Below are 24,523 nucleotides of genomic sequence, written 5' to 3'. Positions count from 1 at the left end.
ACCTCATGATACCAATACGCCTCAGCAGCCCATTGGTTCCGGTGGAGCGCCATGTGGTGGAACTCGAATGGCTACCACGATCTTCGCGGTAACTCCCTTGAACAACAATCCACAAACTCCGGCTGCGGTAGAGATGGTTGCAAGGCTTCGAGCGGTGAGCCCGACTCTTGAGAGGCGCTCTCTACCCTAGCCAAGGGTCTCTCTGATGGAGCTCTCTGCGACCATGGTGGCCTCGCAACCATCTTCTTCGGCTTCAGGGCAGCAAAGAGGCCACCCAAAATAGAAAATATTTATTAAATTTTTTAATCTTTCATGTTTTGAGTTGTTAAATCTTGTCTTAGTAAAAAAATCCAAGGGAGTGCGCAGCCAGTTCACCCGGATTCGAATCCCCATCTCGCGGTAATTTCGCAGGGAGGGGCAAACTTTAAACCAGGTTATCATCCTAGCGTCTATCCGCGGGGAGAGTCTCATCCTACCTAACAACTTATAGCCAAGGGAGAGATCATTCCCCCGTTGGTCAACATTTAAAAAAATAAAATATCAAATTTGAATACCCATTGTCGAAATCCTGCGCCCGCCGCAACTGGGCCAGCCCACCATGGTCGGCACGGGTGCCGCGAACTCATCGGAAGCAGTACAATGACCGGGATGACCTGGCCGAAGATGGGAACAACGTGGATGACTGCAATGTCGCCGGTGGAGACGAGGAATACATGTGGGGTGAGGGTTGCGGTACGGTATGGGGTGCGGGGTGCTCGTCGGTGCCAGAGTGGTGGTGAGGGGAGGGAGGTCTAAGGTGGTGGGTGTTGGTTCGAGCAGGTTATTGCAGTGAGGCGACACATGAGCAGCATCAGATGCGGGTGGTGGAAGAACTCTGGGGCAGTCAAGCCAAGCTGTGGCCTCGACTACCCTGAGAATGACCAGGAAGGCACCTCTCTTGGACCAAGAGTGGCCCGGGAACGAGGGTCAACTGAGGCTGACAAGGCGTGTCAGGCTCGGCCTTAGGAAGAGGCAACAGGCATGCGTCCTTGCGCACCATCATGGCATGGGCAGATAGCTGCCTGCGCAGCAGATAGGAGTGACAGCTCGCTGCCCAAGCTGTCACCCCGTCATCAAGTACATCAGCGCACCTCCTCTGGCCATCCATTGGCCACCGGTAGCGCCCACTTGCCTAACGACCACGTAGCCTCGAACGATTATTGAGCCTGGAAATGCCCTTGGGCGACGCCCGATCTAGCCGTTGTGTTCGATCCTTGAGGTATAAAAGGAGGCACCTCGCCGGCGTGGGAGAGGGTCGGCTCAGAAGGATCTACCCTATGGTTTAAGAGAGAAGTGTGCCATTCGAGAGGAGAACAAACTTATTCGTGTTTTAAAGGAGAAGAGAGAAAGTAGCTCGATAGATACATTGAGAAGATCATTCGTGAGGAAGAGGAAGCCCGGGAGGTGTAGAAGCTAGCTAAAGTGTCCTCGCGGCACCAGTGTGTTCATCATCTTGTATCACCATCCACCCCAGATAATCCACCAAAGCAGGACGTAGGGTTGTTAGCCAAAGGGCGGCCCGAACCTGGGCAAGAAATGTTTGTGTGTGCTCTTTGCTCATCTTAGCAAATTCCTAAGACGACGTTGAGGCCAGAATGCATTCGTGCCCACTACCGAATAGAATGGAGGTGTGAACATCCTCGATGTTAGCGTAGACGAGGCATGACACCTTTCCTTTGTCCTTCATACTAGAGGGTATTGGAATAGGGTCCTTGCAGTTCCTAGCTTCTCTCCTCCGATGTTTCGAGGATCTGGTCTAGGACTGGTTGTCCTTTGGATCCGGCTTGTGTGTGCTAGATAGGCAGGTGTAGGTATCTTCTTTTGACTGCTGGTGTACTACTTTGGCCAAGATGTATGTAGCCTTGTCAATTGCCGCCGGATCTTCGTACTCGTCCAAGAGGTGCTTTGCATGTGCCAGTTTTCCTTCGGTGTTATCATCACTTCCTGACCGTTTTGGTGTATATACATTGACGACTGTTTTTTAGGCTTGGGTTGGGTGGTGTCAAAGACGAGGTGGCGAGGGGTGACATTGTCACTATGACTCTTCTTCTTTTGCTCATGCACTTCCTTTTATTCTACCATGAGCTTCTTCTGGAGTTCACTAGCTTTATTTTAAGCTAGCAGGGCATTTCAGTGTAGGTCCAAGGTTTCCTGAGAGGTTTTCTCAATCTTCTTGGATTTCGTGAGGAGTTCCTCATGCATGCCATCGAGCCTAGTTAACTCCCTTACACGATGTAGCGTGATGGGCGTGGCCAAGAGTTCTCCGTATCTGCTAGGATCACCACGAAGTGGTCCAAGGGAACGTACGGTTCCGGGTGGTAACATGTCCTGCTGCAACGGAACTGGGTCTGTGGTGGCGGAGGGTTATTCCGCCTAGCTTCATCCATGACTTCGTCCTCCTGTCCCGCTTCTTGTTCCACTTCCGGATTGGGTGGCGGGTTGGTAGTTACTTCCCCGGCTAGCTCTGTCATGGTTGCGAAGACTTGTTGGGCAGCCGGAGGTTGGTCAACTACTGCTAGCTCTTCATCGTACTCCTTCAAGGCTGCCTCGTATTTCGCTGAGTTCATCGGTGAAACATCATCGAGTTTGAGGTTAAAGGCGCCCAAGATGGATTCGTCGTTTTCATCCTCTACGACGGGCTCGTTGGATCTTGTGTTCCCCTCGAGGGTGGTTCCGGACTTAGATCCAACGTGGTAGATGAAGTGGCACCTTTGCTTCTCTAACGCATGGGAAGACCAGACGGATCTGCATTGGTCTTCTACCGTCATGTTCACCTGAGGGGTGGTTTGGGTGGGCCTTGAATATTTTCGATCTGTGGCGGATCCGGCCAAAGGCGGATCCTGCCCAGACCGATCTTCTGCATATGTGTCCTGCTCAACGGTGGTCTGTGCGGGGCTTGATCCGGCAAACCTAGAAGAGCGGCCAGTTTCGCCGATGAAGATGTGAATTCCACCGATGGGGATGACGGGAACAGTCGACGACGTTCTCCTTGGCTGGAACCCAACACTCATCGTTGGGGACGATGGGGATGTTGCCGGTGTAGAGGACGCTCCCGATGGCGACATTGTCGATGCCTACGAAGGCCGATCCCGCCTGGATCTAGCCTCCCGACGTAGCTGGCCCCTGTGGGCGCCAACTATCGTTGTGTATTCGACGAGTCTCCGGTGAGGGGAGCCTCACGGAGGGGAGAGAAAGGGAGAGCCATGGGGCGAGGAGTCACCAGGATGGGGTCACACGAGTTACCCAGCTTCAGACCTTGCAATGGCAGCGAGATCCTACGTGTTGCTATAATTCACTATAAGGCAACAAGTGCGCGACTACAATGAGAGGTCTTGTTCTGCCGCAAGGGCTCTGAGGATCCAGCCTATAAAGACTTCGGATCTAGTGTTACAAGATAGAGATCCTACCGGATACGACTAATCCTAAACTACGCAGGATGCTCCTTGTTGTGCACGTCACGGATCCGACCCACCTTCATCACGGGCCAGATCCGACAGCTTGTCTCCGGACCGGAACTTTCCTTCTTTGGTTTCCGGCAAGTAGGCCGCCCGGTCGGGTCATAGACCTCATCACCATCTTTGGGCCACCTAGGATTACCGAAATCAAGGGCCTATCGTGGTACACCTAGCTAGCATATCCACGACACCGGCCTCTCATCAGCGGAAGGGTTCTCGTTTCTTGTTTAACGTTTTTCCATGTCTTCTTTGAGATGGTGTGGCGGCGACCCCCCGATGTGGTAATAAGTTCATCCCCACCGTATCCTCGCTTTGGTTGTGCACCTAGCGTTGGCTTAGCGCACGTTAGATCGTGTGTCGGGCAGATCTCCTTGGATCTGGTCCGTTTTCGTGCTCGTTCGTGTGGTTTCAGGTCATCCTCTTCTGATCTCCAGTTGTCATCATTAGTGATGATTTCTGCTCTGGTGCGCTGGTCCTTTAGGCCTTAGCACGGCAACTTCGCGTATGTATACTACAACAAGTTGGTGTTGTTCTACAACAAGGTTTGTCCAACTCCGGAGATGGAAGGGCGAGGGCGGCGACGCGCCTCCAACTCGCGCTGATGTTTGTAGTCATCGCCAGGTGTTCGAGTGTCTTATTTATAATTTTTGTTATTTGTGAAACTCTCTATCGGTGGAATTTGCACACAAAAATCTTAGAGAAACAAGGTTAATTCTTATAAAAAAAGGAAATATAAATTCGAAACACTGTGAAGGGGTGTGAGCCCGGATCAAGAGGAAGAATCCTAGCCGTCGATCGCCGCATCGCAAGGCTGACCCAAACGTGAGGCGAAAAGTGGAAAGAAAACCGCAATAAATCGCCAACGGTCGTCTCCTCCCAGCAACCAAAACGCCCCCAACCCAGTTCAAAAATCGAATCCGCCTCTCCTCTCCTCGCATCTCACATTCTCTTCCTTCTCTCTCTCCTTCCTCCGCCCTCCGCTCGCCGCCGCTCCGGCAACCCTCAATTCCCCGACTCGAACCAAGTCTTCGCCCTCTCCAAGGCCCGCCGCTCCCCCGAAACCCTCCACCCCCGTGCCGCCGGGCCCCAGATCTCGGCGATGGGAGCGGATCCGGCCACCTCCTCCGCCTCACCGCAGTCCGCGCCGCCGCCGGCGTCTCCGCCACGGGATCCGCCACGAGGTACGCACCGCGCCGTTCTGGAGTTCCGTCGCGAGGGTTTGGATTTGGTAGTTGTCTCACGGCGAGTTTTTTTTTTTTTTTTGGGCAGGCGAGGAGGAGCGCGCCGCCGTGGAGCCCGAGGACCACCGGAGCCCGAGTCGCCACGCGCTGCCCGCCGATTCGACCCCCGCGCCGTCGTCCCCCGCGTCGCTGGCGCCGATGCCCCAGCAGCCCAAAGGTACGGTTCTCGGTCCTCTAGCCAGCAATTGAGCGGTAGGGTTTTGTCGGCATCCGTTTCACGGTGGGGAATTTGCCCGCAGTGTCGGGCGAGGACGCGGTGCCGGCCAGCGAGGAGGTGGTGGAGGAACACGCGGCGGCTGAGGAGATCGTGGAGGAACAAGATGCGGCGGTTGCAGGAGGAGAAGGCGAGGCTCTCCGCAGCTTCTTGGAGGTGCGAAATTTGGGCTTCTAGCGCTCAGATCTCGTGAATTTCTTAGTTCTAATTTATCTCTAAGACATTGTTTCTCCTTATCTCCATACTCTGCTACCTATCTGTGTTCTTTGCTAATGGTTTCTAGATTTCCTGTTCTTGCAGGAGTTCGGGGATCAAGCAGACGACTGCCTTATCCCGTCGCCGCGGCTGAAGGGGATTGCAACGCCAGACCGCCCTGCCGCCCTCCGGTTCCTAGGTACACATACAAGCTTCCACAGTAGGACGGATCCAAACCCTACTTGCTTCGTTGACATTTGGTCTTGTTTGCTGTACTTGTAGGGGACAGGTACAACAACCTGATGGAGAAGTACAAGCAGCAGGTGGCCAAGTGTGACGAGGAGTGTGCACCCAGGTTTGATGGCTTGAAGAAGAAGTACACGGCGGAGTGCGCAGTGAGGCGTCGTTTGTACAATGAGCTCATTGAGCTGAGGGGAAACATCAGGGTGTTCTGCCGGTGCCGGCCTCTAAGTGCCGATGAGATATCCCGTGGGTGCTCGTCAGTGGTTGAGGTCGATCCGTCCCAGGAGACTGACCTTCAGTATGCTCCCACAGAGAAAGAGAGGAAGAGCTTTAAGTTTGATCATGTTTTTGGACCGGCTGATGATCAAGGTATTTAACTACTGTTCCTGCTCTCTTTGATATACCTGAACGTCTGTTTCGAATTCATGGTTTTGTGATATGAAATGGAGGCTAAAAGCAAGCTCGAGGCAACAATTTGTACTTATAAACTAATAATTTGATTGAACTAATCACATATGCATTCCTTTCCTGAATACATTTTAGATTTGAATTTATTTCCTGGTCAAAAAAAATGTTGATCATAATGCGTTGTATTCTGATTGCTTCCTTCAGAGACTGTATTTGCTGAGAGCTTGCCAGTCGTGAGGTCAGTGATGGATGGTTTCAATGTTTGCATCTTTGCATACGGGCAAACCGGAACTGGGAAAACCTTCACTATGGAAGGTATTCCAGAGAATAGGGGTGTTAATTACAGGGCTCTCGAAGAACTGTTCAGGATCTCTGAGGAGAGAAGCTCATCTGTTGCATACACATTTTGCGTGAGTATACTGGAAGTCTATAATGAAAAAATCAGGGACCTTCTTGATGACAACTCTGAACAAACATCAAAAAGGTATATCTCCATTCCTTCTTGTTTATTCTGGCATTATAGTAAAGAATGGGGCATAATATCTTGTTGTGTCTGAAGGTTGGACATAAAGCAAAGTGCTGATGGGGCACAAGAGGTGCCTGGTTTGGTTGAAGCTCCAATTTATACAATAGATGGTGTGTGGGAGAAACTGAAAGCTGGAGCTAGAAATAGATCTGTTGGATCAACCAGTGTAAATGAACTGAGCAGCCGCTCCCATAGGTAATTTCGGCACTTCTATCTCACTTGTTTTAATGAATTCAGCCCATATATCGGAATCAGCTGCCACATCTCAATATCCATGTTTGACCATTAGCAACTAGAGTTAAGTTAGTATATTTGACATATTAATGGTATTATTTCAGCATTTCACATATGAACTTCTGTTCTACTTGCAGCTTGGTTAGAGTCACTGTTACGAGTGAGCATTTGGTGACTGGGGAAAAGAGCAGAAGCCACATGTGGTTGGTTGACCTTGCTGGAAGTGAGCGCTTGGCTAAAACTGAAGTAGAAGGAGAGAGGCTGAAGGAGGCAAAGTTCATCAACAAATCACTCTCTGCACTGGGTGATGTTATTTCTGCCCTTGCCTCAAAAAATACCCACATCCCATATAGGTCAGCCTTATTCAGTATTCCCATGCTTTCAGTAACTATCTTGCTCGGCTACTTGAAGAAGCATAGCCTAATTCAATTTATTTTTTGCTATCAAATATAGGAATTCCAAGCTAACTCATCTGCTCCAAAGCTCATTAGGTAAGTGACATTCTAAAAGATTATGCAAGAAGTGCACTATATCTAAATGATTGATTATAAATCCTCAGCATTGGAATGTCAAAACACTAAGACGAAGAGATAAGAATGCTATGTTCACACCATGAATGAACTGTTGCAGGTGGAGATTGCAAGACACTTATGTTTGTGCAGATTAGTCCAAGCTCTACAGATTCGGGAGAAACTCTCTGCTCGCTTAATTTTGCTAGTAGGGTTCGAGCTATTGAACATGGACCTGCTCGTAAACAAGTGGATCCAGCTGAAAATTTCAAGCTCAAGCAGATGGTACGTTCATTTTTACCTTGCCTGATAATTATAAAATGCCTTTGCCATTATATTAACTGGTAATTTAATTCCAGACTGAAAAACTCTGTCATGAGGAAAAGGAAAATGCTAAGTTGAACGAAAGCTTGCAACTGATGCAGCTCAAATATGCTTCTCGCGAAAATGTCTTCAGAACACTTCAGGATAAGGTATGTTGTGTCAACTATCATTTCTGCCTGATGGGCTAAAAAATAGTTCATACATGGAACTAAGTTCTGACATAATCAATGCTGTGCAACAGATAAGGGAGACTGAGCAAGCATGCAGAACTCATCAGCAGCGGGTAAGTAAGAGAACTCATCAAGCGTACTTCCTACGTCCCATAACATAAGTATATGCATGACTCTTTTCTACTGTGTGCATTTTTCTCTTCTACTATATATATGCATGTGTGCATTTTTCTCTTCTACTGTTTTTATGAACATTTTTGTGTTACAGGTTAGAGAGCTGGAGAATGAATTAGCTAATGAGAAGAAGGCTGCGAGGGATACGGGTAGATCCACATCCACGAGGCCATCATTTGCTCCCGTAAGGCAGCAGAGACCACCACTTGCTCCTATGAGGCAGAGACAAGCAAGCAACAACATACAGCCACTGCCAGGCCCTTCCAGACTGAGGCTTGCTGGTAACGGAACTTCAGTTCAGAACAAAGAGAACATCCCTGTGATGAACAAAGCAGTTGTAGGCAAGGCTGCTGGTAAAGCACGGCGTGTATCTTTAGTTCCTACGATGCGACAGATCCCTCTCCAGCCTAAGAGGCGATCCTCGATTGCGATCCTACCAAGCGAGAGAGAGAGGATCTCTGTATTTCCTGACAAGAGGCCAATGTCTCGACTGTCCCATATCCAAATGCCAACAAGAGCACGGGCTACTTATAATTCAATTCAACAAGCAGCAGCAGAACCGGCGGTTGATGCAACTCCTGATGTCAGAGGAAAGTTCAAAGGATTCGAGTTTGGCAGCAGCAGTAAGTTCTCAAGCCCTCCAATGTGGAAGTCAAGGAACAATATTGCAGGTTCTGGAAATGCGAGCAAGCTATGCTACAGTATCCAGAAAAGAGTAGCTCTTGGTTCATCACCTGCTCAACCACGACCTTCCTTGATGTCTGGTGCTGGCAGCATCTTCGATCCAGCAGTGCGTGACCAAATAATGGCAGGGAGACTCGGGAATGCGCAGCGGGTGTTCAACTCCAAGAGGAGAATGTCTGTCCTCTAAGCGCTTGTTTTGGAACTGAAGATGGGTAAATGTTTGGAATGTTCAAATTGCTGCGGAACCGGGACATTGCTTGGAGAAGGCCAGTGGCTGGGAGTTTGTGTTGATAGAAGAACTTGTGTTAGGGTGATGATAAATGCTCTACTTTTAGGGCTGTGTATAATTATACCCTGATGGGTTTGTTGGATTAGCTATTGGCATCTGTCTGGATGCTTTCATTTCATCCTAGAAGCTGCTTGCTTATGCTACTTTTATAAGAAAACCAGAGTACATCACTCAATTATTCTAACCTGAATCTACATCTGAATAGTATTCAGTTGCATGTTCGGTTTACATGCTTTCATATGTCTCTGTTGACTGAAGTAATTTGTTTTGTTGGATTTAGCTATTGGCATCTGTCTGGATGCTTTCATTTCATCCTATAAGCTGCTTGCTTATGCTCTTTTATAACCAGAGTAGCATAGCATCACTTAATTATTCTAACCTGGATCTACATCTGAATAGTATCAGCTGCATGTTCGGTTTACATGCTTTGATAATATCTGTGTAGCATAACTCAATTATTCTGACCTGAATCTACATCTGAATGGTATATTCAGTTGAATGTTTGGTTTACATGCTTTGATAGTCTGTGTTCACTGAAGTAATTTGTTTTGTAAATTCCTGGGCTTGTTTAGAAGAGGGGGTACTCCATCTTTCTTTTTTTTAGTTCAAATTTGACCCAGAGTTCAAGTAGTTCGTTTCCCCAGTGTGTCTTTGTTAATTGTATGCCAGTGAAATCGCCAGATGTCACGAGACTCAGCAGAGTGAGAAGCAACGGAGAAAGAACGAACATAATCATGGAAAAAGCCAGATTCATCCGCTGATAGAATACTTGGCAACAGATCCAATTACATCACGGTTGTTCTCATACGACTGAATAGTGTTCATCTGCTAATAGGATACTTGGCAAAAGGTCCAATTACACAACAGCGGTTCTCATAGGACTGACTAATGTCCAAACCTGTTCTTTTCGAACAACCTGACGACCCAACAAAGTGGGTTGCAAGAACTACTGTGATGTAGAAGTAAAATAGAATTGATGCCCTACTAATCAAACACTCCAGAACAACTTAACGTAATCTGAATGAACAAATGTCAGATCTAAAAGAATAATCAGTAATCAGGTCACATGCTTTTCAAAACCGTAGGCCGCAAATAATTTGGTCAGCTACATCCTTGGAGAGCCTGACTGCTGTAACTTTGTCGCACGAGCTTGCTCTGACAAAACTCATCAGCGCTACTGCCATAGCTCAAATCTTTAGATCCGTTGACACAGAGAAGCTGAACTGGCAGTCTCTCTGGTGAAGCCATTGCATGTTTCTCCAGCTGCAAGCAGTAGCTCCCAAACGTCTCCAGGTTCACTTTCAGCCTGAAGTCCAGGTTAAACAACAAATCCAGCTCGAGCCGATTCATCTCGATTGTGCTGATTCCTCCTACTCTAGCATAGAATGCGTTGTTGAAAAACCTGCAAGACATGTATTAAGAAAGTTACTGGGAAACCTGCACACACGTTTGTCATTCTTCTCTAAGATCTACCTAGCTCATTTTTTGGGAGTCACATGCTAACCACTGTTCCACAGATCAGAATAAAGACACAGGGACAACTGAAATCATGTTGTTTGCAGGCACACACAAAATAGCAGAACTGACAAGCAGCTCTTATGAATGCACAATGTGCAAATAACTGGGAAAATTATTTAGATATACAGAGAGAAAATGCTTACTATAAAAAAAAGCTAACCATGCAAATCGCTACTAGTAGTTAGTACACCCAGAGAGCAAATCTAGACATAAACTAGTGAAGTTGGTTTATTAACTAATCTAAAGCTACCATCAAATCTGGACCAAAGTACATTGCCTCTGTTATTTTCTTTATCTTTATCTTGAGTCCTAAAGAGACTTCGACGTTTTCAGCACTGCAATAAGACAATCTACAAAAAACTAATAGTGTAGCATTTTCCTTCAGTAATTTGCATGATGATTTAAGATAATTTAACATGTTTGAATCTTTCAACTAACTTTACTGTGGTTTTCGTAGCAATCCACGGCCTCCGCTAGTAGGGGCGTGAGATCAATGAAACACTTACTTTGCTACATACTTCTGTACAAAGAGCTACGGAGTACTTAAAAAACAACTTCCATGCAAGCAGATATATAAATAATTAATGAAAAGCAGTTGCTTTAGTACTTACGCATCATCCGTGAATTTGGCAGCAACCAGCACACTTGTAATTAGCAATCGATGAACACTAAAGGGTGTCATGTATACATGTGGCTGCTGTAGATATCTCTCCATGTAGACAAGTGCCAACACAAAGCAGGATGGACTGCACTCGGCATACTTGAAAATGCGTTCCGCGTAGAGCTGTATACTAAGATCTGGTATCCTTTGGCCATGAAAAATAGTGGTCGACTCCTTTATTTTTTTAGAATCTAGTAACTTTTCATTCTTCTGAACTGCTCTGCAAAGATACGTTGCAAGAAGCGACAGGACCTTTGGAACTTTACAATCTCTTTTCTTTGACTGTGATACTGTCAAACCCAATGTCAGGTAGCTCTCCAAATGCTTATCACTGGCATCAGTTGTAGATGACTCCATTGGCAGACATAAGTACTGCAAAAAGTTAAGCAGTTGTTAATGAATAAATTTTTCTGAGCAGCAGAAAGTAGACACTTTGAAGCGGGAAGAAAGATTCTCCTAGTTTACTTACTACTGCACAGAAATCTAAGAAAACATACAAGACAATGAAATGAAGACTGAAGCTATCTTCCCAGGCTTATAGCATTGCACAAAAACTCATACTTCCATATATTTTCAGATGATGAGTAGCCAAACAAAGATTTGGTCAGGCGGTGAACGTGTTACCTCCACATGTTGCGCTAATTTGCTCTCATATTACACGATATAATCTGGATACGGTTTCCAAGCCTTGGATTCTCTAAGGAATTTGCCAAAATACACAACAGAATATAACAAGAGTAAAACATGTGGATGGTCTATGAACTTGGCAAAGATGTTCACGTTAGTCGTTCTACTTGAAAAATGTGGTGGACAGTCACTAAATTGGCAAGTTTGTGCACGCATGGCCAAAATTGACAAGTCACAAAATTGGCAAGTTTGTGCACGCACGGCCAAAACCTGGCGGCATATGATGAGTTGCACAGGTGTCGCACTGACGTGGCTAACATGGCTCCATGTTAGCCAGACAAATGTGCAACTTAATTGACGGTTAACTCACGTCAAGATTTTCTGAACCGATTTACGTTTTGAACCGAACTCATGTCAACATGAATCTGCTTCCTTCTTCTTTTTTTGAGAGTTAAGTATGAAGCTGCTTCAGAATATAAGCACTGCAACCTAATTGGGTGCTCTCCCACAGTCGGCACATTATGGGCGTGTTTGGTTTTTGCCCTACCAAAGATATGGCTAGCCAGAGATTCGTTTGAGAATTTGCTTGACCATGATGTGGCCAATATTCTGCTCTAAAAATGAACTGGGGTTGGTCAAGGAGCACTGGCATGCCAAAAAAAAGCTGCAAACAAAGACCAATATTTAGCCATGACCAAAAAATAGGCAGGGTGCACTTTGGACACAGCCAAACATACCCTACCATCCCCTCTCAAGGTTGTTCTTCCTCTATTTTCGGTATATTTTCGCCTCTTTATATAATCCTAACCCTGTAGAAGAGAAAAAAAAAAAAAAGAGGAAAAGGGGGATAAAGAGTTGGCAGGAAACACTCCCAACTCCGTAATGCCGCTGCGCCCAAATCTACTACAGTACCTTCACGCCCAAGCCCCCGGCCAGCCATCAGATCGAGCGGGCAAGTAAATCTCTGCTCCCGTAACCCTCCAGAACTTGTGCTGAATCGACCCTAGCCGCGATTAACCCACTCGGAACAGAGCAGAACGAGAAAAAAGCACAGCAGATTGTGAGAGACCAGGGCCGGAATCTACACCAGTAAACCCAAATGCCGCGCGATTTTGAGCGAGCGCAGCACGCGCTTTCCTCGGCAAGCTAGGCAGGCAGGATAGCAGTACGCTCTGTAACCTGAGATCTAACTGACAAGGAACGGAGACAGGAAGAGAGTTGGTAAGATAGCTGAGCGCGGACGGAGAGATTCTTACAGCTCTGAGCTCGCTGTAGGCTTGAGCTCGGGGAAGGAGGCCGGTGGCTTCAGGCCGGAGCTCGCGGCCTCGCTCCCCTCCCGTCCACCAGTCTCCTTTCTTTTGGAAGAGAATGCGGCCACTGCTTGGATGCTGAGCGCGAGAGAGAAAAGGAGAGAGAGGAGTATGGGTCATGTGTGTGGGTTTGTTATCTAATCACTTATCTGAGACATGTCATTATCTGCTGACAGTAATGGTGTGTGTGCGTGTGTGTGTGTGGCTCTTGTTTGTGTTCAAAGGCCAACTTGCCGTCGACATAAAATAACAGGCAATCAATCAAATTCAAAAAAAGTAATCAAACACGTAACTACTACTACTAGTACTGTGCTATAAAAAAACAGTCGTTTGCATAATAAAAACTCTTAGTTAAGCAGGGCATGCTTAGTCCAGAGCGGAGTGCGTGCGTGCGTCCTGGCGTTCCACCTCTGCGTGGAAGAAGAAAACAAATGTGCAGCACGGTTGGTGCTCCTTGCCTTCCTTCTTGTATTTTCCTATCTGTGGATCTGTCGGTGAGAGGAAAAACAGAAAGAGGGGAGAACGAACGCTACTACTGGTCGTTAGCCCGTCGATTCTGTTTCCTTTCTCTATTGGGATTTGGGGGAGACTGAGGATCTGCTCGTGATGATTATATAATGGCGAAGACCGGTGGCAGCAACAGGAGACCGATGCGTTCTCCACTTCGGATGGTTCCTAGTCGGATGCGTTATCCAAGGTTTTTTTTTTTTTTTTTGAAGTGAAGATTATCCAAATTGAAGCGTGATGGAGACGGGGATCCACATCGACATCGCATTATCCCGGTATGCGCAAACTCGCGGGTAACTATATACTTAATGGCAAACAGAGGTTCACTTTCCACGTCGAACAAGAAAATTGTAGTCTAAACGCATGCGTAGCAAAAGAATACCATGTCAAGTTAGAAGAAGACGCCAAGACCAACCTGAGCAAGCGTATAACCTGAGAATTTCACATGAAACAGCACAGTTCTGTAGGAACCGAGACAAACCCACAAGCTATAAACACAAGACTTGAACATCTGCACGGCTGGTAACATGAAGAACACAGATTGCTGCTACAACAATACACGGCGCGAGCTTATCGTCGCCACACCTCATACATGGACATAATCAGAACAATGAACCAGAAGTGACCCTAAGAACTCCATAACTATGCCAAGACAGAAAAATCTGGTCAGGGCCAACCAACTAAACCTATCACAGACTAGGCCGGCCAGGACTGAATCTCTCTATGACCATACACTTGCTCTTAGTATGATGGCCACTGTTCAATTGAATAAAACGATGTTGCATTGTTGCTGGTGTTAATTGAGGACCCGGCCACCATGCGCCCGCAACAGATGAATAACCTTACCACCGAGTGGCAATGCCCATAACCAGAAAGGCAGAAACTTTAGCTGTACACGATCTCCAGCAGCAACTGTCAGATGGTGGTGGTGTTGTCAACGAATGTGGGCGGGGCTCATGGCTGCGCACTCCGGTGGCTTGGTCTTAGTGCCTTAGCGAAGAAGTTGCGGAGCTCGGGGATGACGCGCTGGATTAGCTGAGAGAAACTGCATTCAAAAATGGCAAGTTAGACGAAACTTGTTGCTTCAAGTGTGTCCAAATATATACAAGATGTGGTGGCCCTAAGTTAGGATACCCAGGTCTTGTGCAGATCTTGTCAAACTGCTCCAGAATAAACAACATGCATGTATGTCTCAGTGACATGGCATTGAAGGCTTCTGATAAGTCATACATATCAGAGACATTCTCTAAGTTAACATCCTGCAAGGTATTAAATATTATAAATCAGACCCAATCGGCAGTTCAAACATAGAGCTTAGGAGTAACATTCCTAATCACCTGCGCAATTGTATATTCACAGAGACGTTTCAGGCCTTCTAACAGATACTGATCGGCAGCTCTAAGAAGATCCTGAGCAAGGTCGCTGGTTACTAACACTGACCCTGTATAGATAAATCTGCATAAAACAAATAAGATGTTTCCAAACTTAATTAGCAGGCCTTCTCATGTAAGAGAAAAATGAATCAACAGACAATGCAGATTCACCAACGGGCCATGGGCAAGGAGCAAGTAAGAAAGCTCGGTGATTTACTGACCTCATCATGAGTTCGAACACATCCCACCTGATATTTGGAATTTCTATGTCTCTTGCATCCTTTTCCTGGTTAAGCAAATAGTGAGGTTCATGTAAGCATAAATTGTTCAACTAGGAAGCAAGATCCACAACCTCCAACCAACAAGGGAATATTATGTCATGTCGAGACTGACCCTATATCCACCATCAAACATTGCACGGAATGCATCTGAAGAAGCAAGCAAAGTAATTCTGTGTGCATAAAAGCGCTTTCCTGCCAATCACAAGGAACATGGACATCATTGTCCTAATGAAAAAAATCAATTATTTAAAATTACTTCTGTTACGGCAGGGTCCAGAAACGCCACCAACCTTCCACCAAGAACATGACGTCTGAAAGTGTCGAACTGTTCACATATTGCTCGCCAAGATAAACCTGCAGTTAGAAATATATTTGGTAACAACAATAAACAGAATTATGTATGTGTGCATGAAATTTCCTGAATAATTTGGTTAAGCACTTCAATTTCAGGCTACAAATTGAAGTGCTTACTAAATTAAGAGTATGTGTGCAAGAACTTCCCTGAATTATTATTTCCTACAAACCGTGCCATGTGCAATATGTTGGATACAGATCTTCCGTCATCTGGCTTTACTCTCTTTTTTCCTTCTTCTTGTTTTGGTTTCCTTTTATTTCTGTTGGGTTTCATATCTAGCCTACCCCAACTTGCTTAGGAAAATGGCTTTGATGTTGTTGATCTATTCTTAGTTAGTAGTTAGCATGTTCTACCTTGCCCTATCCTGGATATTCTTAACAAGGTTTCCCAATATATCAAGTCTTGTATAACAAAATACTCCCTCTGTTTGGAAATAAGTGAATCAACTTTGTCAAGATACGGATGTATCTAAACGCATTTCAGTGTGTAGATACATCCGTAGCTACACAAAGTTGAGTCGCTTATTTCCGAACAGAGGTTGTACATAATACTGATGGCCTCGTTCATCTGTAGCTAAGTTTATTGCAGAAGGTCTTGTTCAAATCTTGGTTCTATTTTAGATGAAGTCATAGCTATTGAAACCAGACTCGTGATCAACCTGGAGAGCATTTCCTTCACTGATTCAATGGTCCGGCGACCGTTGATCCAATAAAACAAATAAGATAATAATTTCCACTAGTACAATATAAAATTATGTCCAAAGTAGATTATTCCCAAACAGGGGACAAGAAACATGGATGGTCCAGCTGATCATGCTCATTCGATGCAGCACACTCACAGACCCCAGAATGTGTGTTCTAGTACTGACAGCTGCCTGCTATTTTTAGAATGGTGGGGAGAGCATCTGGTTGGACTGCTACCCAGTTTAATTCGAAACACCCAGTTGAACCACTCGTCCTGTCCAGCTTCAGTAACTATGGTTGGAACCAGGCAGGGTTAAACATATGCTATTGTGGGATTTTTGTTTGACCAATAGCCCTTTCCCTCATTGATTAAACAATAAGAGCTTTTGTACAATGCACCATATTGAGATCATAACCCCACTACATTCACTTCAGTAACAAAACTGAAGACAAACCACCCTTTTTCTGCTAACCTGCGATCTTGGAGATGGAGGTGCCGCATCCATCGGAGAGAGTGCTGCAGTTTTGTTCGCCAATTTGAACAGTGCTACCGAACCATCCTGTTGATGTTTTGGGCTCACCGAAACCAGAAGATCAAGAAGCAAGTCGAGACCTGAATTAACTCAGAATTTAATCCATGGAAAACAAAAAAAAAATACGAGAAGGAACACTTAAGGTGAATGTCTAATTGTTCATACCATTATTATCAATAAATATTGTTCTTTGATCTTCAGGAGCACATAGGTGTGCAAGAGCCAGAGCAACACGCCTCTGCACAGACTTTTCTCCTACTCTCATGAGATAAACCAAGTGCTTTAACACCTGGAAAAGATCATGTGAGAGTCAGCTGGAGCCTGGAGCAGATACCATAGTGTGACAAACAAAAGAAAACATAGCAGTGATCAGAGCTTACTCGTCCATTTATCTTCTCCTCCAGCCTCTTTAATGTCTTAGCTACACAGTCCTTTGTAGCCTGAAATTGAAGTTCTTAAACAAACTCGGCTACTTACAAGGAAAGTAACTAATATATGCTATGATGGTTGACGACTAGGTGTACCTGTACAATAAATTCTCCATCCTGCAACTTTTGGACACCTCCAACTTTAACGAAGTCAGAGACATAGTCCTATAATAAGAAAATAATTGTGAAAACATTAAAATAAGAAGCTTACATGAAACTGATATGGAACATGACTACATGAGTACATTCCCTTTTCAGCAAAGAAAACGAGACATTCTGGTTTCAGAAACTTTGCTACATTCTGGTTTGAATAATCATGAATTACCTCATTGTCCGCAACTCCGTAAAGAGCAAATGCAGCATTATGTTGCAGAGACCCATTTTTTGAGTCAAGAAGCTTTAGTAAAGGCAACAACCCACCATTGTATGCAATACCTGCTTGGTTATGTGTGTCCTGAGAAACAAACGCTTTGCTCTTAGAGTGGCCATACAGGCTAATTAAGCTAAAAATAAACATAAAACGTGGAAGCACATTCTAAACAGGGAGATACCACGCTAAAACTAATAGACTGTTGTTTTATTTCCCAATCCCATTATTGAAATGTTTGCAGCTAAGGGGGAACATGAAAAGGGAATGACATTATTAGTCTTGTTTCTCTGTCACAGCTACAATACCTCCCTTGAATGCATACAATAAAACTGGCTGACAAAACATAAACAGTAAGATTAGCATTGTTGAGTACAACAGGAGAACAGAATGAGAAATGTTACCTGTGCGAGCCTCCCAAGGGCAAATGCAGCCATCTCCCTGAGTTGGAAGTCAGCTGACTGTAGCATTTCAATTAGTGGTCGGACTGCACCCCGTTGCACAATATGGACCTGTCAAAATACGTATATGCATATTTAAACAGGATAGGTCAAAACAACATTCTGTATTCTTTTCATTCACTATCTCAAACTCTTTCTTGTCTGAAATAAAATATTTGGTAATTACAGTTCACAAAACAATTTCTTGCTTTTGTAACATGCAGTTGATCAATTATAGTATTATATTAGGGAAAGGGCACTTCATTTTATTACTGCTCTTCCACTTCATCACTCATCATAAGAGAATAATAACAAGGAGAATGAAGCATCCTTAAGCACCTTGCACTCAGACTCAGCCGAAGCAAACTGCCCTAGCAACAAAGCAGCTTCTCTTTGGCTTTCGGTACAGCAGGAACTGCAAAAGAAAGATGAAGCAAAGGTTATTCGAATCAGCAAGAAAACAGACGCATGGCACTATCATGCCTTCATATACTGAGACTGCGATTACAATAAAACACCTTTTACGAATCTGGGTTAGAGGATAATTTGATTTGATATATGCAAGATTATACTTGGAAATCTCTTAAGATTATATCATTGTAACTGACATATCCTTCTCACCCTAAAGCAACAAAGTTAATCAGCATTCAGAAAAACATGTGTGATGGTGTCTTCACAGTACATCAGTAAGCAAGTGTGTACTTTCATGCATAACTAGACTAAAAGCATATAGAATTTGAATTTCCAGCAGCACTTTAGCAGAACCCAATAAACAAATACAATAGTAAGTTATATGGATTCAAGTATTTACAGATACAGTTTAAAACTATCATCATAAGCTGCATGTGATGATCATACCTTAATAGCCCAATTACAGGTTGCAAGGCCCCTGCATTGAGAACCTCTTTCTTGATATTTGGGGATGAATGAACCAAATTTCCAATGACACCAACCTAGCATGTCAACAAAGTGTATTTATAACTTACTGGCATGCATACATATGGCTAGTTGAACAATTAGGGTGATTTCATGCAAGATTATCATGATATATGTTGGATCCTGAAAAGAACTTCACAAGGACAGGGAAAAAGTATGAATCTATACAAAATTGATGAACTACCTGGTTAAAAACTAGAGGCAAATAATGAGACCATTTTTTATATAAATTCCACATGATCAAGTAACCCTAGCACCATCTTACTGTGTGCAATGAATATGGGCAATAACCAATAAATTCAGTTATTATTTGATTCAAGACTTGAAGACCTTGTTTCTAAGGTTCAAAAAAAGACCTAGTTTCTGTAACACGCAGAAAAGCATAACTACTGTTTAGAAAGCACTAATACAATTTCACCAAACATATGAAACTGCAGGACAGGTCCTCGGACTTGCCTAGTTGTGGCATTAAGGTTCTTAACTTCAATTTTAGCCAGGCAAGCTTCCTCAAGGTCTCAGCTTGCTCAGATCTACTACTTAGGCCCAATTTCAGTAAGGTGGCAGAAAAAAGGTCTCCAGACTTGGCTAGTTGTGACATTAAGGCTCTTAAGTCTTAACTTCAATTATAGCCTCTAAGTCTTCTTCAAGGCCTCAGCTTGACCAATTGTACTATTGTACTAATTGGTCCAGCACCAATTGTAAAGGTACTTGACTCTACTAATTATGAACCTCAAACATGTTATACCAATTAAGCAGCTCCATGTCAAATTAAGTTTCCGTCAATTTACCAATGGATGGACCTAACGAGCTCAATTAAACAAGTTCATGATATGCTAATGTTTAGTTGAAACACCTAAATACAAACAGGAAGCCTGGCAACCTCTGATGCAATTTATTCTTCTGATAACCATCATAGTTAGACAAATACATTTTGTGTAGCGTCATTGCTTGTACTGCACTTTGTGCAGTATGAGTTGCTATCACTCTGAACGATGTCATCAGACATTTTCAAGAAATTTTAGTGTCATGCCCATATACTTGGCAACAGTCATGCACCAGGTACATTTTGCCCAATCAAGTATAGCAACTCTCTATTTCATACCAACAAAGCTACATTTAGATGCGTAACAGACAGATTAAAATCACTCTCACCAAGAAACAGTACAATTTACTTTGGAAATTGGATTCTAATGCATACCAATAACGATATGGTGCGCCATAACTGTTTATCGGAAGTTAGTTCTAGTATATGCATCAGTAGAACTGTGCTAACTTACCAGTGTTCACACGTTTATTTTAAGACCACTGTCATTGATAAAGGACTTATGTATTCTTTCTAGGCAAATATTAATGGTTCACACCTTCCATGCCAGGAAACATTATATTTATGTGTTGCTCCTAATGTAAATTATGTATAATGCAACTGGAACTCTGCAAGTTCCACTGTGCCAATCAAAAGTAAGTTCCATTGCAACTTGAACAAAAAAATAGATATGGAGGCTTGACAACCAATATATAGTACTACGGTTCAACATTGAGCTGTTCAGGCACTGCACTTTGAAGTTTACATTCCACGAGGCCTGATGAAAACTGATGATTCAAGATTGTAGGAAACTAGAGAAAACAGCAAAATACTAAATCATGATTGTGTTTTCCTGTAATCGCGTTAACTGCATAAGTAATACATGCATGACAATTGACAAGTAAGCACCATCCTAAAAATGAAAACGGGCTCAGCCAGAGAAGTGCAATTGATGAAGAAAAATTGAATTCTCAGTGTCTTACTGCTTCATAGTGAATTGCAGCATCCTCCGACCGCAGCATTAGGATCAAAGTTGGCAATGCATTGCAATCAACAATCTGCATTAAGGATTTAAGGGGTAAAATTAACATCTAGAAGCAAGCAAATAGTATACATGGACAAAGGTGGATACAAGTCTGTTGTTATAATATACAACCAATGTTGGTTTCATTTATTTTCAACTTGTTTCTGTTCTCACCAGGGTTTTGTTTTCATCGTTTTTAAAAGCCAAAGTCCTCAACGCCCCTGCAGCTGCCCTCTGCACTTTAATATCCTGTGATTCTAACAATTCAACCAGAGGTGGGATTCCGCCTTCAATTCTGCAGTGAATCAAAACCATCAGCGATCACAGAACTCTCAAGGAAAAGCAGTCAGAAGTGAGTGGAACGCACCTGATACAAGTTTTGATGTTGCTATTTTCATGAGCTAGATTGGTAATTGCATCAGCTGCTCTCCTGATAAGGCTGTTAACTGCCCTCGTATTCGTAGCATTTTTATGCCTTCTGAGGAGACTCACGAGTAGGGGTAGGGCGCCAGCATCGACTATAAGTTGTTGGTGTTCAGGCTGTTAACCAACACAACAAGTAATAAGTTACTACAATTCTGAGAGTAATATAGGATATATGGCTATAAACAAAATAATGAAATAGTCATGTCGAAGAACAGAAATACTAATATCCATGGATTCCTTAAAGGGAACTAGCAAAACTGAAGCATACTCCACCAGGTTACATTTACAGACATATGAAAAACAAGGGGAAATGGAAGAGAGTGGTATTCTTCCTCATGCATTTTGCTACAGAAATGGGATATTTGAGACGGCCGTGGCAGAGACAATCGGATTATTATACGAATAATACAAGCAATTGCAATGGGATGGAAGCGAAATCTCATGAACTGAAGTGCAGAGAGGAAATTAATCGGCTGAACCTTTACGGCGAGAAGCCCAAGAGCGAAGGCAGCGCCCTTCTCGACCTCGTGCTCGAACGGGCGGGGCTGCTGCTCCTCCCCCGCCGCCGCCTCCGTAGGGGGCACCTTCAGGTGGCACACAAGCACCGGCACGGCGCCGCCCTCCACGATTACGTTCACGACCTCCTCTGCATCAGAATCAGCGAGCAGATCCACCTCAGTAACGGCGTGGGAACGGGTGAGCACGGATCGGCCCGGTTGGCGAGGGTTTGGGGGGATTACCGTTCTTCGCGAGCTCGGCGAGGACGGTGGTGGCGCGCTTGCCCGTGGCGCGGTCGGCGTGGCTCCAGGAGAAGCAGTGCTGGAGGGCGTCGACCTGCGTGCGGACCTCGCGGGCGACCGCCGCCTGCGAGTGGCGGCAGCAGATCTCGGGCCCGGCGGAGCCCTCGTCGTCGTCCTCGTTGTCGTCGTCGGCGTCGGCGCTGCCGAGCGGCGACGAGGCGGCGGAGGCAGCGGCGGCGGCAGCGGCGGCTGCGGCGGCGGCGGCGGCGGCGGAGGCCGCGGCCTCGTCGTCGAGCCTGCGCTTCTGCGCCTTGCGGCGCGGGCGCTGCGGCTTCTGCTGCCTCTGCTGCTTCTCCGCCTCCATCGACGGCGAGGACGTGGGGGAACTTGTCGGAGGAGGAGGAGGAGGGGATGGGCGGAAGCAAAGAGTATGCGCGATAGGGATTTTATTTCGCGCTGTTAAAATTGGGAATATTTTATGCTTTGATGATAATCGGACACTTTCCTCACTGTTTGTTGCTCGTTATAAGAGAGTAGTTTTTCTTTTTTTTGAGGGAATATAAGAGAGTAGATTTTTTTAGGGAAATAAAAGAGTAGTTCAGTCTGAAGAAGGAGGAAAAGGGCCATAAAACTCGTCACATAATTCTTACATTTACTTTGTTTTCATCTTTTATTCTCTTGTTTGGAAAGAGTCGTGCTACGGATATTTTAAACGCGACAGAAGAAGTAAGCATCAAAACATGAAATGACACAGGGAAAAAAACATGGCCCGCTTGATGGAGCCTTGGTCCATCTTTATTTGCCGTTTGGGATTTTAGTTATGGGCCTGCTTGGAATGATGTCCTTTGACAAAGCCTTTGTTTTTGACAATGACAAAACTAGTCAAAATTTGTTAGAGAAAGCTATGGTATGTTGTCACTTAATACCCTATTTCTTAACTCACGGTCCTAATACTATTTTGGTGAATTAAAAAATTCAGAAATTATGGAGTCGTTAATAACCAAAAGAGAAATGTTGCTTGCCTCTCGTGTTGAACCACTTGGGGGGAGGGGGTCATATGTGCCGAAGGACGCGTCGTCGCCGACGGAGGTGGGGTCTCTCTCTCACAACATTAGAGGTGGTGGCCCTTGGTGTTTGTAAACTCACGCAACTAGATCATTGGTTGTAGTGCAAACGGGAGACTTAAGGAGTTATGCCCTTGAGCCAATAATGAAGTGTTCATTATTATTACTTGAAGTTTTGTGGTTAAGTTTATAATAGTATGGTAGAACTGCTTCGTGTCTTGAGTATGAGATTCAAAGGGAAACTCATGAGCACGTGTATAAGAATGAACAAACAAGTGTTCCTAGTCCGACCTCTATAAATAGCCCATTTGTTGTTTGATGATCATGTTTTCCTGATCATGAGTATTGGCAATACTGAGAATAGTGGGAGTAGATTGTTGAGAAGAACAACGGTACTGAATCGACCCAGTTTTATTGGATATACTATGAGACGTTATTCCTTGTTAATAGTACTATCCATGTGTAATCTTATGAAATGAATCCTTAGACCATGAGAGTATCAAGAGATCTTATTCCAGAAGGCATGCATGGGTTACCATCAGAAGTCTACCGTAAAAGGAGGTAAAAAAAGGTGATATTCATATATGTTGGAAAGAATGTTTGACGACTTGGTGAGTCAAGATTGGGAATCGCTCCTCCATAATAAGGAGAGATACACCCGTAACCCGTCCATATCGGTATTACGATGTCACCCAATCGCGAGACCCTTTGTAATGTAAAATACAAGGACATCGGAATACAATATGAGAAAGAGAATAAAATCGGATCATGGTTAACGGTAATAGTGATCAAGAGTTAAATCATGAGGATATCAAAATCTCACCTAGGGTATTCATAATATCATAAAGCAGTGGGATTGATACTATAAGATATCATCGAAGGTTACTCAATCACGAACAAGAGCTATTATGGATGTCCCAACCATGTTGTTAGCTATTGATCCGAAAGAGTTTCACAATCATGTATGTGAGTGATTGGGCCTATCAGGGTCACACGCTAAAAGTGTTTTATATTCTTTATAGTACTTGATGCATTTGTTGTAAACATGGAATGTCATTGAGAGAATGTCTAGAATAGTTTTGGCGGCATCAAAATCGTTTTATTGAAATATCGGAGTGATTTCGGTGTTATCAGAATTGTTTCGGTGGTACATTGGAATTGATCTTACACTAAATATGAGAGAGAAACATTATTGGAAGTGCTCCAGTATCTTTGGAATGTTCTGAAGTGATTGAAATAGTTTCAAGAATTTTTTGGAATTGTTATGGGAAATTATGCGAGAGAAAATTAGGGTTTCAGACCTTCATATGAAGTGTCGGAGTGCCAGGGGAGTGGGAAAACATGCATCCCTCTTTGGCTTGCTGCATGGGGCTCTTTTGGGGCTCATATAGGTGTCATCCCACGTCCTAAAGCCCCGAGATGGCTTCCCGCAACGGCTAGGCGCATGGGCCTCTCTAGAGGCCCATGTAGTCCCCGGGAGGTCTACTGGAGGCTCCCGAGGCAGACCAACGTGGAAAACGAACCTAGGGTGCCCCTATGTCAGTGGGAGGCCGGTTGGGGGTTGGTGGGGGAGGACTAGGGTTTCCCCTAGGGATGACGACTGCCCCACTCCCCAAGATGGTGCCCCTATACCCCCTATGTGAAGAGGAACCCCTCCTATCTCTCAATTCACACAAGAACATCAGCCCTTTGGTTGGCTATCTCTCCTCTCTCTCTCTCTCCCACATGGAGTGTCTCCCTTCG

General features: G+C 44.7%; 3 protein-coding genes across 3 annotated transcripts; 1 reads left to right on the top strand and 2 right to left on the bottom strand.

The window, feature by feature from the left end:
• Nucleotides 1–4,383: 4,383 nt before the first annotated feature.
• On the top strand, nucleotides 4,384–8,943 carry LOC127315072 (kinesin-like protein KIN-14J). The gene is made up of 13 exons (XM_051345606.2): nucleotides 4,384–4,675; nucleotides 4,764–4,892; nucleotides 4,975–5,105; nucleotides 5,250–5,343; nucleotides 5,427–5,756; nucleotides 6,000–6,279; nucleotides 6,355–6,516; nucleotides 6,693–6,908; nucleotides 7,009–7,046; nucleotides 7,186–7,349; nucleotides 7,424–7,537; nucleotides 7,630–7,671; nucleotides 7,827–8,943. Exons 1-13 carry the CDS (start codon nucleotides 4,594–4,596, stop codon nucleotides 8,601–8,603), a joined length of 2,559 nt encoding a protein of 852 aa, XP_051201566.1. The 5' UTR covers nucleotides 4,384–4,593; the 3' UTR covers nucleotides 8,604–8,943.
• Nucleotides 8,944–9,434: 491 nt separating this feature from the next.
• LOC127315061 (cyclin-P3-1) lies at nucleotides 9,435–13,391 on the bottom strand. The gene is made up of 3 exons (XM_051345595.2): nucleotides 12,768–13,391; nucleotides 10,835–11,256; nucleotides 9,435–10,107 (listed from the first exon to the last, which is right to left on the bottom strand). Exons 1-3 carry the CDS (start codon nucleotides 12,939–12,941, stop codon nucleotides 9,807–9,809), a joined length of 897 nt encoding a protein of 298 aa, XP_051201555.1. The 5' UTR covers nucleotides 12,942–13,391; the 3' UTR covers nucleotides 9,435–9,806.
• Nucleotides 13,392–13,744: 353 nt separating this feature from the next.
• LOC127315052 (ARM REPEAT PROTEIN INTERACTING WITH ABF2) lies at nucleotides 13,745–22,094 on the bottom strand. Its single transcript, XM_051345590.2, has 19 exons — nucleotides 21,717–22,094; nucleotides 21,456–21,622; nucleotides 20,918–21,090; nucleotides 20,725–20,845; nucleotides 20,510–20,584; nucleotides 18,647–18,741; nucleotides 18,128–18,203; nucleotides 17,753–17,860; nucleotides 17,307–17,435; nucleotides 17,078–17,146; nucleotides 16,934–16,993; nucleotides 16,719–16,842; nucleotides 16,494–16,633; nucleotides 15,273–15,336; nucleotides 15,095–15,174; nucleotides 14,923–14,987; nucleotides 14,666–14,783; nucleotides 14,463–14,587; nucleotides 13,745–14,373 (listed from the first exon to the last, which is right to left on the bottom strand). Exons 1-19 carry the CDS (start codon nucleotides 22,078–22,080, stop codon nucleotides 14,283–14,285), a joined length of 2,244 nt encoding a protein of 747 aa, XP_051201550.1. The 5' UTR covers nucleotides 22,081–22,094; the 3' UTR covers nucleotides 13,745–14,282.
• Nucleotides 22,095–24,523: the final 2,429 nt, after the last annotated feature.

The sequence above is a fragment of the Lolium perenne genome, chromosome 1, assembly GCF_019359855.2.
Source record: "Lolium perenne isolate Kyuss_39 chromosome 1, Kyuss_2.0, whole genome shotgun sequence".
Classification (NCBI taxonomy): domain Eukaryota; kingdom Viridiplantae; phylum Streptophyta; class Magnoliopsida; order Poales; family Poaceae; genus Lolium; species Lolium perenne.
The sequence above is the reverse complement of the archived record's forward strand: the minus strand, read 5'-3'. Positions and strand labels throughout refer to the sequence as shown.